Here is a 17,643-nt window from a genome sequence, read left to right as displayed (position 1 = left end):
TGAATAGCTTGGTCTTTTCCCCAGGGTAGGGCAGTCCAAAACTAAAAGGCATAGATTTAAGATGAGAGGAGAAAGATTTAAAAGGGACCTGAGGGGCAACCTTTTCACACAGAGTGTGGTGCCTATATGAATGCGCTGCCAGAGAAAGTGGTAGGAGCAAAATTACAACATTTAAAAGACATTTGAACAAGTACATGGACAGGAAAGGTTTAGAGGGATTTGGGCCAAAAACAGGCAAATGGAAATAGTTCAGTTTAGGAAACCTGCTTGGCATGGATGAGTTGGGCCAAAGGGTCTGTTTCCATGCTATATGACTCTATGATGATGTGACTCTAGACTCACAACCCAGAATAGATGTCAGTGTTGAAATGAGGGATAGCCTACAAATCCATTACCTGCACTACCTAAATGCATCAGTTCAAGAGGTGGCTCACTAGCCTTTCACAAGGACAGTTTCAATGGGCAATGTCTCCAGTTCCAGCCAGCGCTGACCAGATATCATAGATGAAACAAGTGAATTAGAATGTCACCAAAGCCATCACGCAAATGAAACATAGTTCAACATCTGAGGTAACGTTGCATACATTTGGCATTATCACAAACAACTTTATTCTACCAATCAGGTTTCTGGTTTAATCGGTACTTACGTTTTTTAACAACACGGTTTAGGATATTCTTCATTTCCAACGCAGAGATCTGCATGTCCTGTGGTGAACAAAATAAAACACTTACATTTTGTTACAAACTTAAGTTCAGAGTTTGTCCTTCCTCCACTACAGCTCTGCAGCATTTCTTGTTACTTTGAAACAATAATAAACTTTCCTTTAAGACCATAAGACATAGGAGTGGAAGTAAGGCCATTCGGTCCATCGAGTCCACTCCGCCATTCAATCATGGCTGATGGGCATTTCAACTCCCGCATTCTCCCTGTAGCCCTTAATTCCTTGTGACATCAAGAATTTATCAACCTCTGCCTTGAAGACATTTAGCGTCCCGGCCTCCAATGCATTCTGCGGCAATGAATTCCACAGGCCCACCACTCTCTGGCAGTAGAAATGTCTCCGCATTTCTGTTCTGAATTTACCCCCTCTAATTCTAAGGCTGTGTCCATGGGTTCTAGTCTCCTTGCCTAATGGAAACAATTTCCTAGCGTCCACCCTTTCCAAGCCATGTATTATCTTCTAAGTTTCTATTAGATCTCCCCTTAATCTTCTAAACTCCAATGAATACAATCCCAGGATCCTCAGCCGTTCCTCGTACGTTAGGCCTGTTAGTCATGAAAAACAATAATTTGACAACATCTGCCACTTGGGGGAAATATTCAATAATTCTATCAAGGTAATGACAAGAACATCAATCGACTGACAGCAGTAATACCTCAACCAGTATCATCAACTGATGCCCGGGTAACTGCTGATTTCTGCAACCCCATTAAGATTATGCTGTTAGTTAAGATTGCCTTTTCATCTTATTTCTATCAAGTCCAAGACCTCATATTTCATGACATTACATTTCACTAAGCATGTATTTGCTTATTTCACCAGTCTATATCATCCTGAACTCTGTCACTACTTACATCATTTCTGTCTGTCATTTGTAAACTTAGATGCATGCATCACTAATATATATCACAGAACTCAATCAAGTTGGTGAAACATCAATTGTCTTTTTAACAATTCTTAGCCAGATGTTATTTGTCAACACATAATTTTCCAAGTGATAATCAATTTATCTTGGAAATTTTGTCTTTAAAATTGCCCAACCAATGATTTGTCATGTTTGCCAACTTTAACCTGCTCCTCTTTTCTGAATATGGGTGTAACATTTGCAGTCCCCAGGTCTCTGGTGCCACTTCCATCTTGGGAACCAGGTTCTGGCCCCAACCTCACTGGAAGGAAGTGCTAATAGCAGTCAGTAATACTTACATCTCCTGAAATCTGTTCAAAAATACGGCGGAACTGGAGGTCTTCCTCAGTCTCCTCCTGAGCTATTGTTGACAAAGGCTGACAATGGAAAGAAACTTAATCACTTAGCATCTCAGAAACGCCATTTGTATCAAAAGCTAATTGCAATAAGTGTAAAAATAATCAAAGACAGCAACTAGTATGAGCAGTTCTAATATTGTTAAAAGCCTGCATTGTGCCCTGTTGACAAGCCTGTAATGGCTGGTTACTCAAAAGGCCTCTGATGGTCAGATCTGGCAAATGCTGATGGTCAGCATACCAACAGGTAACCCCATAGAAGACCACATGACAGTTCTATTCAATAATTCTTTTATTGCACTAGTTTTAAGCAGCCAGAAGCACATTTATAATCTGACAGAAAACATTACTTGCAGTGTAAGGTTAATATTCCAAACCAATCAAACATTGGGTTACTTTAGCTGCTCATGTTTCTCATTTTTAATTGCACCATCTACAAAAGTCCAGGCTATGCTGCAGATCAGCTTCAAATCATCATGCGCCTGCACACTGACAGTTTTCTTTCTCAAGCCGAAGTACAGACAAGCATGTAACCTCTTTCCCAGCATGCACAAGCAGAACTGTTCTAACTGCATTGCCTTAAAGATATCATTTATTCATTGAAATCCAGCTTTTCAGCCATAATAGAAGATTACTATTTGTATTTTTATCACGTCTGACTGATAAATTCATAAGAAAGGATTGAAGGATGCAGAGTCAATTCTATATAAGGAAATTTTTCATTAAAAATTCCCTTTAACAAACATGCCTCATAATCAGGACCATATAAAGGAACATTCTGGCAATAGCCCTTATGTTTAAAACTCTAACCACATTTGCTGTCAATGTATCCTATCAGAAGTCAGGTTCTGTTGGTAATATGGTGTGTGTGTGTCCCTCTTTTCCTAGAATTCAGCTTTACTGTTGTGACTGTCTCTGTAGGAGTCAGATCCTGTGGTGAGACTGTCGAGCTGTAGGAGGTAAAGACCTTTTCATGTGATAGTCTTCCCCTAGGAGTAAGGACCTACTAGTTATTTCCTCTCTCTCCAAGAATCAGGTTCTTTTGGTGAGGCTGTCTCTAACTAGGAATGAGTTCCTGTTGGTGACACTCTCTCTATCTAGGAATTGGTTCCTGCTAATGAGACTGTCTCTATCTTGGCAATATATCAAATCGGTGCGACTGAATCTAGAAATGAGTTCCTGCTGGTGAGAGTACCTCTCTCCAAGTCAGGTCTCAGTGGTCCCTCTCTAAGAGACTAACCTGGTGAGATGAATTAATTCCCTCCAGCCCCATTTTCTTCCCATACATCAAGCACCTTCTAATTCTTTCCCATTTGTTCATTCACAGATGCATTTCAAAATCCCCATATTTATTTGGACCACAATTTCTATCCTCAAAGAAAATTCAAAGATATGAGTTTGCCCTGAGGCTCTTGAAATCTGTCATACACCATTTTGTGTGTCAGGATTTTCAGTATAAGTGTCTCTCTACTATTTAAAGTCCATTGTGAATGGCAAAGAGCAGTGCATAGCATATTTCACTGATTTCAGGCTATTACAGTCCAAGCCATGCTAATACATGGAAAAACCTTGGCTTTTCTCATGTCTTCTGCTTTTTTCTCCTTCGCCGTCCTCGAGTCTACAGTGTTCTTACTTCTATCAGAAACAAAGATGATTGGCTAGAGGAAAGAAGGAGTTGTTACATATAATAAAATGGAGATTGCTAGAGATGCAGTATTGTTTTGACAGGTGCCTTGAAGTACAATGACTCGAGTTCTGCTTCAGTTGATTTAGCAGAATGAGCAGATGACCCATAACAGCAGGAAAGTGCCTTCATTGATCAATGTGCATTGAGCTGACTGGTCTTAACCAGGCAGTTCTGAAGTTGACTATCACTAGCTTAGTGCTGGGGAAAATTGGGAACCCCTGACAACTCTCATCATCCAAATTCACTTTGGTGAGGTAGTGAAAGGCACCTGATAACTGCAGTACCTGACCCACAGAAGAAAGGATCAAGTACCGAAGGGAAATGTCAGAAAAAAATTAACTGAAAATAAACGTACCCATTTAAGAAAGACAGCCACATTTCAGGTGAGGAAGCGATTTCTTTGAGGTGGTTGAACACTTTTAGAGTTTTCTCTCCTCCTGCCTCTCTATATTGAGACTGAATGCTTCTCCTTCCTAAGCAAGAAGCTATGTTCTAACAGTTCCGCATGTGTGCTTAGCCACAAGACTTATAGGACCAATAGAAAGCTGCTTTAGAGAAACCAAGACTTGACTCCAAATCAGAGATTAAGTGTGTTCCATGAGGAGGGAGGCATTATAGATAAGGTTTTATAAAGATGTGCATGTTATAAAACAGAGGCATTTACAAGCATGCACTGCAATCTGGAAACTTCAGCCACTTTCTTAAATATGCTATTAGGTCCCCAGCGTAGTTAACATGGAAGTTGACATAAAACTGAATATTTATTTCCTAGTTCTGATCTCCTTGTAACCACGACTCCATAATGACTTTTAGATCATATCTGTAAACCTGTATTTCTGCCATTAATTAATTTATTTTGTCCCGAATACCATGTGCATTAAAGTAAACAGCCACTAATTTTGTCTTTTTAACATTTATCCCCCTTTGGATCCTATTAACTTCTGTTTTCTGTATGTGTACTCAGTGTCTTGCTGCCCGACTCTGGGTTTTATTATCCAAATGGCTTCTCTGTAATGCTGCCAGTTCTTTTTGATTTGCAAGCCCACGTTTCCCCTCTCTCAAACCATTCCCCCACTATCTAACTAGTTTAAAGCCCTCTCTACAGTCCGAGATATTCAATTCACCAGGACATGGTTCCAGCACAATTCAAGCAAAGCCTATCTGACCAGAACAGCTCCATTCTACCCCAGTACGGCTCCATGAACCAAAAGTCATTCCACTCACACTAATCTTTGAGGTACATATTTAACTCCTTGACTTTACTCACCCTTTGCTAGTTTGCCCATGGTTTAGATAGTAATCCAGAGTTTATTACTTTGGTGGTTCTGTTTTTTTAAATTTATCCCCTATTTAAGATCTTTCAGCAATACCTCATTCTAGTCCTACCAATGTCATTGGTACATACACGGATGAGTTGAGAGTGTGGTTCTGGAAAAACACAGCAGGTCAGGAAACATCCAAGGAGCAGGAATTTTTGACATTTCAGGCATATGCCCTTCATCAGGAATGAGGAAGGGCTTACTCCCAAAACGTCAATTCTCCACTCGTCAGATACTGTCTGACCTGCTGTGATTTTCAGCATCACACTCTCAACTCTGATCTCCAGCATCTGCAGTACTCACTTTCTCCACAAACGTAGATGATGACGACTGGATTCTTTCCTTAGCCTCAAGGAGATGTCCTTAAGCCTGACACTGAGAAGGAACACACCATTCGGGAATCCCGTTCACTGCTGAAGAGTATCTATTCTTCTCATTGTACTGTTACCTATCACAACAACATTCCTATTTCCTCCAATCATTTCAATGCTTCCTTGCACAAAGGTGCCGTGGTCAGTTTGCTCATCCTCCCAAATGGTTCAACTCTGGTCTGCAGTTTGCAAGAATCTTATAACTGTTGGACAACTTCAGGATATGAAATTCCTCAACAGTCCTGTGTCTGATCACATTACTTAGTCTGAGTGGTGTGATTGCCCTCTGGAGCAGGTAACTTTTCCCTTCCCTGATCTGGCACAATATATGCAGTTTAGGTTCCAGCTCCTCAACTCAGATCCAAAGCTCCTCAAGCTGGAAACACAGTGTTCGCTCTGAATCACATTGGTGTTCAGCACTAACACACGTTGTAGCAGCAACGCAAAATGGGAGGGGAGGGGAATTGTATCAGAAAATGATTTATTAACAAGAATCCTATGAGTCCAATTCCAGAATGAAACCTGTCCAAAACTAATTTGAAACTAGGCTTGAAAGCATACAGCTGGGACTCAATTTCCTAGCAGCATGCAAGGATGTACCACTCAGTGGCACTCATTTCTACTGTTTGCTGGCAAACAGAAAGTCCAAAGTTAGCCATCCATGGGCCAAGTATTTCTAAGACAACCCATAAAATGGTATTTGAGGAAGAAAACCTTAATATTTTGAGAGGCAGGGACAAAGTCATATTTTGGGTTTTGGGTTGAGGGGTCTTTAGATTTAAGACTCTTTGGGTTTATAGTCAAGGACAGAAAGAGAGTCATGCAGTGTGTGAGGGAGTGAGGGAGCGAGATAGTTGGAAAGAGTTTCAGACCAGGAGAGGGAGGGAGGGAGGGGGAGACAGAGATAGATAGAGATGGAGAGAGAGAGAGAGAGAGAAAGAGAGAGTGAGTCAGACAGAAGGGAACAAGGGAAGGAGGCAGGAAGACATAGTCAGACAAAGGAGAGGAAGAGGGGATCAAGCGAGAGACAGAGAGAGAAAGAGAGAGTCAGACTGTTGGAGAGAGAGGGAAGGAGCGAGAGAGACAGTCAGACAGAGTGAGAGGGAGTGAGGGAGGGAACAAGATAGTTGGAGAGAGATTCAGAGGGAGAGGGAGGGAGCGGGAGAGAGAGTCAAACAGAGGGGAATGAAGGGAAAGAAAGAGGAACAGAGAGTCAGACAGAGGGTGAGGAAGAGAGGATCGAGCGAGTCAGACAAAAATGGAAGCTGCTTCAAATCACAAAATCAAAAATGTCTTTTGTAGCTGCAGGTTCTTGCACATAAAAATGCAGGCAGTCTTGCTGTAATCAATGCTTTGATCCCAAGTTTGCTGAAGGCAGATTTGTTTCTGTATTGAATGTATCCTATGCTCATGAGGCAAAGGTATCTTACCCATCTGCAAAGTAGCAACCTCATCCACACAACTTTCTGTGCTCCTCATAATTAACTGACAGCATTACCACATTCTTATAAAAGCTTTCAGATATCATATTCCAACAAAACATACGACAGCAAAGAATGGGACAGCTCACATACCTGCAGCTGAGCCAACAGAAGATGATTGGGCAGAAACTCTCTCCAACAGTCTGACTGTCTCTTTCTCTCTCTTGCTCGATCCCCTCTTCCTCTCCTTTGTCTGACTCTGTCTTCCTGTCTCCTTCCCTTCATTCCCTTCTTTCCGACTCTCTCTCTCTATCTCTGTCTCCCCCTCCCTCCCTTCCTCTCCTGGTCTGAAACTCTTTCACTCAGAACATGGGAGAAAAAGAACAGGAAAAGGATACTGTAGTTACATTAACACATTCAGCATCGACAAATCCTGTGCAACTTGAATACTTTTAAAGTTGTTGAGGTGCATTATCAGATGAAATACATTTCATGGAGCGTATTGTTTGAATTTTCAAGCCTGAGGTATTTTCAATCCAAGATTTGATTTATAGGCCACAAATTATCTGTCTAATCGAAACTGGGCCGAACTAAGAAAAGCACTTTACTAGTTTTGGAAACATTTCACTGCTTCAGAAAGAGATTAAAATATGTTATTGACATCACAGGACCCAGATTAGCACTTCTGTATGAGGTTCCCCATTGAGAGCAGTGGGCACCACATCAGTCACCAATAACAGTCACGTGAAATGAGTGAAAACAAAGTAGGAAATAGAACCAATCCAATTTAAATGCTCTTTTCTCCATTTTACAAATAGAGATCTATAATTTTACTGACTGCCACCATGTGTTCAACAAGTTAGTTCTAAAGGAGCTATTTGTGTCAGATTAGAATCCTTACAGAATGGAAACAGGTCCTTCAGCCCAACAAGTCCACACTGACCCTCCGAAGAGTAACCCATCCAGACCCATTCCCCAACCCTATATTTAGCCCTGACCGATGCACCGACCACTATGGGCAACTTTGTGTGGCCAATTCACCTGACCTGCACATCTTTGGATTGTGGGAGGAAATCGGAACACCCGGAGGAAACCCACGGAGACAGGAGGAGAATGTGCAACCTCCACACAGACAGTGTCCCAAGGCTGGAATCAAACCCAGGACCCTGGCGCTGTGAGGCTGCAGTGCCAACCACTGAGCCACCATGCCACCCTACCGAGTCTTTGGCATTCAATGTCAAGTCAAGCTTCCGCATAAGCTATAGATTGTTAGAATAACTCAGCCTCATCCAGTTTGTGTTTCTCAACCCCAGGTACAACATTTACATTTTCCGATGGCTTTGTCGAGTGGGACTGAGCAATCATTTGTCTTAGATTAGACTTACAGTGTGGAAACAGGCCCTTCGGCCCAACAAGTCCACACCGACCCGCCGAAGCGCAACCCACCCATACCCCTACATTTACCCCTTACCTAACACTATGGGCAATTTAGCTTGGCCAATTCACCTGACCCGCACATCTTTGTGACTGTGGGAGGAAACCGGAGCACCCGGAGGAAACCCACGCAGACACAGGGAGAACGTGCAAACTCCACACAGTCAGTCGCCTGAGTCGGGAATTGAACCCGGGTCTACAGGCGCTGTGAGGCAGCAGTGCTAACCACTGTGCCACCGTGCCGCCCAAAAAACAGGTGACATGTTGATGTTCCATTGACTTATCCTGAGCCATTGTTGCAGAAACGAACATGACAAAGAATCCTCACAGCCAGTAAACAGAGGGAATTTTGACCCCATCAGTTTGGGCTGTATTCTAACCAAATTCGAGAAATGGTAGCACCATTTTAATCGGTTTGCTACTGAGCACAGTATTCAGCACAGAGAGGAAATAAAGGAGAGTTGCTGTTCAGGAACATAACACACTTGGCAAGCAAATAAGCCATTCAAAGATACATTCCTCAGGCTTCTCCCATTCAACTTCACTGCTGTCACTTCAGAAAAGGTTTGGTGGAAACCACATTGCCATTCATAAACAGTGGAGCAAGAAGCGCCCCCACAGCATTTTCTGGTTACAAGACCAAATTTTAAAAAAGGGTGTTGAATTTATCAAATGTAATCTTTTGGGAACAAAGAGTACACTGGAAGAGTTCTTGGAAAACCAGAATACATAAAATGTCACAATAAATGTCTGCTAAAGCAAAAAGATGAACACAATTAAAGATGTTACAAACCTTAGGGTTGTCATCTATGATGTGGCTCTCAGTTTCCCTGAAATTAATAAATTACACATACAGTTATTGTCAAAAATAAAACCTTTACATCTAAATTCTTCCACCATAAATTGCAGTTAACTTCAATGTCCCAAGAAGGCATGGAGGGTTTTGCTGGGATTTATAAACAAATGCAGGATCTGGATTGGCAGGAATGGATAAATAATTGTGCGCTGCCAACATCTGTGTCAGTTCACCTATCATCCCAATCTTGAGTCATTTTCATTGTCATGGTGGGCAGCCAGCAGAGGCCAATCATTGATAACAATGGTCCTCCATTCCTGCCCATAGGGATTTACAATCAGCAATACAGGTGGCCCACAGTGGACTGGATCATGTCTATAAAAACTTGACAGGCTCAGGGTGTGAAATGGGGGATGATGAGTCACATAACATTCCACCCAAACCATAATGGCTGGATGTCCCATGATGATGTTTTAATAATACAATCACCGACAGGCAACCATTTTTGATTAAAAATAAAATTGACCTCTTTTCAGATGGCATCTCCTGGTCAAGTTCCTTCTCTTTTTCTCAAATATAGAACTGCAGATCCTATTTTCATGGATTGGGTGTTGATTTATCAGTGCTGGTAAACCTCCTCTCAACATTCTCTTACCTAATGGAATAACCTCAGCTTTTCCAATTCAAACTTGTAGCTGAACTTCCTTTCCCCTGAAATTATTTGCGCAAATGCATCTCTCTAAACCCTTTAGATCCTTCCTAGGTTGCAGGGCCAAGATGTGTACATAAGACCAGTGCTCCAACTTAAGATAAACCAGTGTTTTACAATGATCCACTTAATATTCCTTTGGTTTCTTCTCTATGTCTCTAGTTATAAAACTCAGGATCTTATTGACTTTCTTAATCATTTTCTTAATATGACCCACCACTTTCAATGATTTATGCACATATGCAAAGGTGTCACTATTGCTTCGTTGCTCAATCTGTGCACTTTATATTGTGTTTCCTCATTTTTCCTATTGAACTGTATCATTTCACATTTCTCAGCAATAAACTAAGCTGTCATTCCATCTTGGATCTGATAACTCGGCATAAGTATGCAGCAAATCACAAATCTTCTGTATTTATACAGCTCTAGGCCTTTACAAATTAGGCCATGGGGGCAATTGAGATTTATTGTTTAGCAACAATTTTTTAAAAACCAGCTGACTGTACAATATTGTTACCATTGTTATATTATTAATTGTTACCAGAGATTCTAATGGTGAGACTATCTTGAGACAAGTTGAGAATAATTCTGGCGATGAGTAACTTAAGTTTTCACCATGGGGGCACATAGTGTCAAAGACAAAACTTAGGGCAGTTTAAATTTGTGATTACGAAATACTGTATCACATTTCTTAGAAACTCTTTAATCCACTTCACAAAAGATAGACTTTTTTATTATTCAGTTGTGAGTGTCTCTGACTAGGCCACCATTTATTGATTTATTAATGTCAAAAGGGCAGTTAAGAGGCAACCACCCATGGCTATGGGTCTACGGTCACATTAACTCCAGCTGGGTAAGGAAGGCAGATTTCTTTCCCTGAAGTCATTCCCTGAACTAGATGGCTTTTTAACAACAATCATCAGCTGCCACCATTAGGCAAGCTTTTTAATTCCATCTTTTTACTGAATTCAAATTTCAATGTCTCATATGGTTGAATTCAAATCCATGTCCCCAGAGCATTAACCTGAGTCTCTGGATTACTAACCTAGTGACAATACTACTAGGCTACTGCCTTTCACATAGTGAAGCACATAGTCTGATTTTATATCGCAGACACTGCACCTAATCTGTACATTACAAAACTGCTCAAGTAACAGAAAGGAGAACCATTAGTTGATCATTTTCTTCAGATGGTGCTGACCAGTGAAGGAATGTTTGCCAGGGGATATTGAGAAAACTCCTTGCTCTCTTTCTGAACACTACAAGCATCACTCTTCTATTGCAGGGCAATGTTTCAGGTGAGGGGACTGCTGACAAGACACTCTCTTTGTAAAACACTGTTTACAGAATCGAGAGTGTGGCGCTGAAAAAGCGCAGCAGGTCAGGCAGCATCCGAGGAACGGGAGAATTGACGTTTTGAGCATAAGCCCTTTATCAGGAACAGGTGTTGTTTACAGAGTCACAGAATAACTATGGTATAGGAAGAGGCCATTTCGGCAACTGTCTAGACACATGCCCAGTGAGAGCTGACTTACTCTGACAGGTTTGGTTTTTCTGAGAAGACCCGAAGGACGAATTCCCCTTCTTGGTGAGGATCATATGTTGAAGGGACAATGACATATTCCCCTGGGGGGAGGCTGAAACGTTGCGATACCTCACGCAGGTTGATATATGAATTAGACCTGCACTTAGACGCCCGGTAGAGGAAGAAATCTTTGGGAAGGTGTTGTTTATTGCCATGCATCTAGGAAAAAGAAACAAGTGAATAACTCTGGCAGGAATAAGAAGTCCAGTGTCCTTGGTTAGCAGGAATAGTTAGGATTCCAATACAATCCCCATTCAATCCATCCCACCCAAAACATATAGCAAATGCCTGAAGAAATTGGCTAATCAAGCGTGCATTTCGGTATTTATCTCTATTAAAGATTCTTCTTAGTTTTGTCTCCTTAAAATCATATCTGGCAGCATTTCAATAGCCCACGGGTTGCTCTATTTCTGGTGCAGACATTTAAATTTTTAAAAACCATTACTCATAAGGCCTTCTCTAAATATCCTTAATTGAGCCCATTTATCTGTTTATGATAGTCATTCCTCAATCCAATAAACATTATTGTCCATTTATCACAGCTTAATTTCATTTTGTTCATGTCTGAGCAATTATATTAGTACTCTAAAACTTTTTTTCATATTTTTTTGCTGTACCTTCTGATGCTAGAACTACCCAAATGTACGTTTAATATTTGTTTGTACAAATGATGTGTTTATAAAATTATTGCTTCACATGATATAAGATTACAAAGCAGGATTTCTCCAGACACTTGTATGAAGAAATTAACAGAAAATAGTCACTAAAATTAAAACATAATTTCCAAGGATGGTTAGCTAAAGTCAACTAGGTTGCAAATGACAAAAAGCACAACCATTTTAGAATAGGCAACTCAGCAAGAAAGAGCAAACCAGGCACAGCAAACCAGGAACTGCAAACAAGACAACAGAAAACAAGTCACAGAAAATATGTTAAAGCAAATATTCACAACTAATGTTACAACAAGGGGAGTGTCATTAAAATAAAATGGCAAACAATGCATTACAACATGTTACCCCAATCCATGACTGTCACCTGATTGCTCATTTACCTCTTTGGGCACCTTTACAAAGAAAAGAAAAAATGTTAAAACGAATCAATTCCACACAAGTCAAAATTTGCACACACTAAGGTTAATTGACAAGTTATTATCCATATATGTGTGTGTGTGTGTGTGTGTGTGTGTGTGTGTGTGTGTGTGTGTGTGTTTTGAGGGGAAGGAGGGGGGGGGGGGGGTCTGTACATGTGTGGTTGCAAGGTAAAACTGCCCTGAGTCTCTGCACTTGATCAACATCCAGTGACTCAGTTACAAAAAACACATGTGGACTGACAAGTGAGAACAGAATCAACTGAGCTGTGATTTCCTCATCCCAAAGTGAATTGGCCTCTCTTATCATGTTAAGAGTAGAGGGGGTTGATCAGATCAGGTTGAAGTTCTGGGGTAGTTGGTTTAGAATGGGAGTGGTCATGTTGGGAAGTAGGTCAAGGTAGGAGGTTGTCAGTTTATGTTGGGAATAATCAGGAAATGGTCACACAGAGGGTGGAGAGTGTCTGGAATGGGCTGCCAGAAGTAGTGGTGGAAGCAAGTACAATATTGTCATTTAAGATGCACTTAGACAGGTACATGGTAGAATAGGTTTGGAGGGATATGGACCAAATGCAAGCAAGTGGGGCTTGTGTAATTCTGAAAACTGGGCTGCAAGGGCAAGTTGGGCCAAAAAGCCTGTTTCCATGCAATAGACCTCGATGACTCTCTGAAATAAAACCTCCGTCTAACTTGCAATAAATCTGGGCCAGTCTGAGCCTCCTGAGGCCCTAAGTCTGTATTACAGATCAGTGCTTTCTTATCTGAAGCATATTTCCAACTATATTTTGTGAACAGAATATTTTGGTTTAGGTTTCTTTATAGTTAAGGACCATTTTTTTTAAAATTGTGGTCTGAAGTGAGAAAGAACTGTGTTAAAACTAGTGTTTTAGAAGGATGGCTGCAAACTCTGAAATGAAAGTAACTTGACATCCACGGCAAATATATCATACATAACTCTTAAGAGCATACGGTAATTAAAGTAGTTGTAGACAAACAAAAGCTGAGGATGCTACTAGGTGGCAATAGAAGTTGATTGATCTATGGACTGGTGACCAATTACAAATGATAAGAAGAGCTTTTTCCTTGCCAAAACCACATGATTGGTTCTCAGCTAACTAAACTGCTTGGAGCTGGATGCAGGTTACAAAGAAGGGATTTGAACACCACAAGCTCAGAAGCTGTCTCTCTGTTCTCTGCAGTCAAAACTCACTTTACTTCTGAAGAAAACCAGTTAATGTTTCCTTCAACATTTTCTGCAGGCTATAATTGATAAATCGAAGACAGTTTACAAGTGAACCAGCCATCCCATGCCTCTTACAAACCAGTGGAAATATTTGGTGGAAGCCAGGAAGAAACTTTCAGATCAGCAAGAACAAAATCAACCATAAAAACAAAGAACTGCAGATGCAAAAACAGAAATTGCTGGAGAACTCAGCCGGTCTGGCAGCATCTGTAGGAAGAAAGCAGAGTTAGCATTTCATGTCTTTGTTTTCCTTCCCATGTCTCCGTAACCCTTGGCCCCTAAGAAGAACAAAAATATTTCTACCTCAGCCTTGAATATATTCAATGAGCCAGTCTTCACTACTCGCTGTGGCAGAAAATTCAAAAGATCTGAGAGAAGAAATTCTGCCTCATCTCTCTCTTATCTCCTTATTTTCAAACTGTGTCCTTTTGAGTGGCAATACCCTCACACCGTTTAACCTGCTAAGCCCATTTAGAATGTTATGATTCAAAAGGATCACCACTCAAAATTCTACACTCCAGTAAGTAATGGCCCTGCCTGCTCAGCTTTTTGTAATAAGAAATTCCTTTCATCTCAGGAATCAACTAGTGAACCTTCTCTGAATTGCTTCCAATGCAATTATATCCCACCTCAAATAAGGATAGAGCAGATGTGGAAAGAATGTTTCCACTAGTAGGAGAGATTAAGAACATGTGCAGGGACGACCCTTTAGAAACGAGATGAGGAAGAATTTCTTCAGGCAGAGGATGGTGAACCTGTAGAACCCATTATTGCAGAAGGCTGTGGAGGCCAAGTCATTGAGTGTATTTAATACAGAGATAGATAGGTTCTTGATTACCATAGGGATCAAGGCAGGAGAATGGGGTTGAGAAACATACCAGCCATAATCAAATGGCAGAGCAGGCTCAATGGTCCGAATGTCTGGGTTCTGCTCCTATACCTGTTGTCATAAGGGGAGCAAAGTTGTATACAATAATCAAGGTGTGGTCTCACTAAGGTGTTGCACAGCTGTAGTGAGACCTCCTTTTATATTCCATTCTCCTTATGTTGTAGTTTGTAGGACCTTGCTGTCTGGCAAATATGCTGCTGTTTTTCAAATTACAATAGGGACTGCACTTCAAAAATATTTCAGTGGTCATTCACAACTCTTTGAGGTTATGAAAGATTAAATATAAATGCAATTCTTTTGATGACAGCACATTTTAATCTATGAGTACAGCCACCACCTTCCTCATTTTGCCTGAAGTTATATGAGCAATGTTAAATATTTACCAGGTTGATGCAGTGGCATAATACTAGAGTCATAGAGTCCTACATCATGGAAACAAGCCTGTTGGCCCAAACTAGTCCATGCTGACCATAATGTCCATCCATGCTAACCCCATTTCCCTGTACTTTGTCCATATCCTTCTAAACCTTTCCTATCCATGTATTTGTCCAAACATTCAAATGTTGTTAATGTACCTGCCTCAATCACTTCCTCTGGCAACTCATTCCATATGCGTACCACCCTCTGTATAAAACAGTGCCCCTCAGGTTCCCTTTGATTCTTTCCCCTCTAACCTTAAACTGGTGCCCTCTAGTCCTTGATTCCCCAATCTTAGGAAAAAGACTGACTGCATTCATCCTATCCATTCACCATCTTATACACTTCTATGCTCTGAAGAAAAAAGTCCTAGCTTGTCCAACCTTCCTCTATAATTCAGATCATTGAGTCCTGGCAACATCCTTGTAAATTTCTTCTGCACTCTTTCCAGTTTAATAACATCCTTCCTATAGAAAGGTGATTAAAACTGAACACAATACTCCAAATGCGGCCTCACCAACATCCTGTATAACTGCAACATAACTTCTCAACTTCTATACTCAGTGCCCTGACTGATGAAAGCCAGTGATGCCAGAAGCCTTCCTCACTGTCCACGAAACCGCCTATTTTATTGTCATCTACAAACTTACTAATCATGACTTGTATATTCTCATCCAAATCATTGATATAGATAACAAACACTAATAGGTACAACACTGACCCCTGAGGCACTCCACTAGTCACAGGCCTCCAGTCCAATAAGCATCCTTCCCCTATTACCCTCTGCTTCCTACCATCAAGCCAATTGTGTATCCAATTTGCCACTCCCCCTGGATTCCATGCAATCTAACCTTCTCAAGCAGCCTACTATGTGGAACCTTATCAAAAGCCTTGGTGAAATCCATACAGACTACATCTACCGCCCTGCTCTCATCAACCTTCCTGGTCACTTCATCAGAACTTCTATGGGCGGCACGGTGGCACAGTGGTTAGCACTACTGCCTCACATCGCCTGAGACCCGGGTTCAATTCCCGACTCAGGCGACTGACTGTGTGGAGTTTGCACGTTCTCCCCGTGTCTGCGTGGGTTTCCTCCGGGTGCTCCGGTTTCCTCCCACAGTCCAAAGATGTGCGGGTCAGGTGAGTTGGCCATGCTAAATTACCCGTAGTGTTATGTAGGGGTATGGGTGGGTTGCGCTTCGGCGGGTCGGTGTGGACTTGTTGGGCCGAAGGGCCTGTTTCCACACTGTAAGTAATCTAATCTAATCTAATCTAAAAAAAACTCATAATAAATTTGTGAGGTATGGTCTCCCACACATAAAGCCATACTGTCTACTCCTAATCAAACCCTGTCTTTCTAAATGCATGTATATCTTACCTCTTAGAATCTTCTCAAATAACATACATATGTTAGGACTTACTGGTCTACAGTTCCCATGTTTTTCTTTGCAGCCTTTCTCGAATAAGTGCATAACATTCACTAACCTCCAGTCTTCTGAGAACTCACCTGTGACTAATGATAATGCAAACATATCAACCAGGACCCCTGCAATTTCTTCTCTAGCCTCATGCTATATCTTGGATATATCTGGTCATACATTCTAATACATCCAACACATACCCTATTGTGATATGGAGTGTTACCAAGATATCAGCAAGTTCCCAAGTCTTCATATCTTTCTCAATGGTAAACACAGTAGAAATATACATTGAGGGCTTCGTCCACCTCCTGCAGTTCTACACATATATGTCCACTTTGGTCCTTGAGGGGTCACATTCTCTCTCTAGTTATTCTTTTTCTTTTAATATACTCAAAGACCATCTTAGGATTCACCCTAATCTTCTCAGCCAAGGCTATCTAGTGCCTCCTTTCCATTCTTCTTCAGTAAACCTCTGTATCCCCTATTTACCTCCAAGGATTCCCTTGATCTCAGCTGCATGTACCTGAGCCATGCCTCCTTTTTTTTCAGTCAAAGCTTCAATATCTCGTCATCCTAGTTTTGCTCTGTCAACCTATCTCTGAATACTAGATGAATATCCCAAACAGCATCTACCTCATAAATAGCAAATCCAATGGTATGGAAGTTGACACCCATCCTGCGTTCCTTCCGCCGATTCTTTTGCATTAGAGCAACAACAAATGTGCAGAGGACCTCGGCAACTTCAGGATCATCATCCTCCTCACAGAGTTTCAGTCGGTACTGAGGATTCGTCCAGAATGTGTCTTAAAAGAAAGAACAGTATATGCATTTATAAAATCATGAACAGCATGGATAGGATGAATAGCCTATTTTCATTTTCCTAGAGTGGAGATGTCAAAAACTAGAGGACACAGGTTTAAGGTATATAAGGGTCCCAAGAGGCAACTTTTTCATGCAGAGGGTGGTGTGTGCATAGAACAAGCTGCCAGAGAAGATGATAGAAACCGATATAATTACAACATTTAAATGGCAGCTGGATGGGTATATGAATAGGAAGGGTTTGGAAGGATATGGGCCAAATGCTTGCAAATGGGACTAGATCAGCTTGGGATGTCTGGTTGGCATGGACCGAAGTGTCTCTTTCAGTGCTGTATGATTCCATAACTCGCTAACAGGCAGGAAAGAGATTGGTCTTTGGCTGATCTGTACTTGCAGTGTCTAAAACTAAAGAGGGAAAAGGAAATGGAGGGATAGGAAGCAATAGTAAACAGAAAGAAAGGGG

General features: G+C 41.2%; 1 protein-coding gene across 4 annotated transcripts in view; it reads right to left on the bottom strand.

Annotated features, from left to right (window-relative positions):
• LOC132818086 (calpain-3-like) overlaps nt 1-17,643 on the bottom strand; it is a 115,990-nt gene that overhangs the window by 23,051 nt on the left and 75,296 nt on the right. For 2 of the 4 annotated variants that reach the window (XM_060828751.1, XM_060828753.1), the window contains 6 exons: nt 16,995-17,164; nt 11,255-11,463; nt 9,008-9,044; nt 3,551-3,640; nt 1,926-2,003; nt 648-705 (listed from right to left, as the gene is read on the bottom strand). In XM_060828751.1, coding sequence (XP_060684734.1) covers nt 648-705; nt 1,926-2,003; nt 3,551-3,640; nt 9,008-9,044; nt 11,255-11,463; nt 16,995-17,164 — 642 coding nt within the window. The remainder of the gene's footprint in view (nt 1-647; nt 706-1,925; nt 2,004-3,550; nt 3,641-9,007; nt 9,045-11,254; nt 11,464-16,994; nt 17,165-17,643) is intronic. The other 2 variants (XM_060828752.1, XM_060828754.1) reach the window with 1 other exon arrangement.

This window comes from Hemiscyllium ocellatum, chromosome 8 (genome assembly GCF_020745735.1).
Source record: "Hemiscyllium ocellatum isolate sHemOce1 chromosome 8, sHemOce1.pat.X.cur, whole genome shotgun sequence".
Classification (NCBI taxonomy): domain Eukaryota; kingdom Metazoa; phylum Chordata; class Chondrichthyes; order Orectolobiformes; family Hemiscylliidae; genus Hemiscyllium; species Hemiscyllium ocellatum.
The sequence above is the reverse complement of the archived record's forward strand: the minus strand, read 5'-3'. Positions and strand labels throughout refer to the sequence as shown.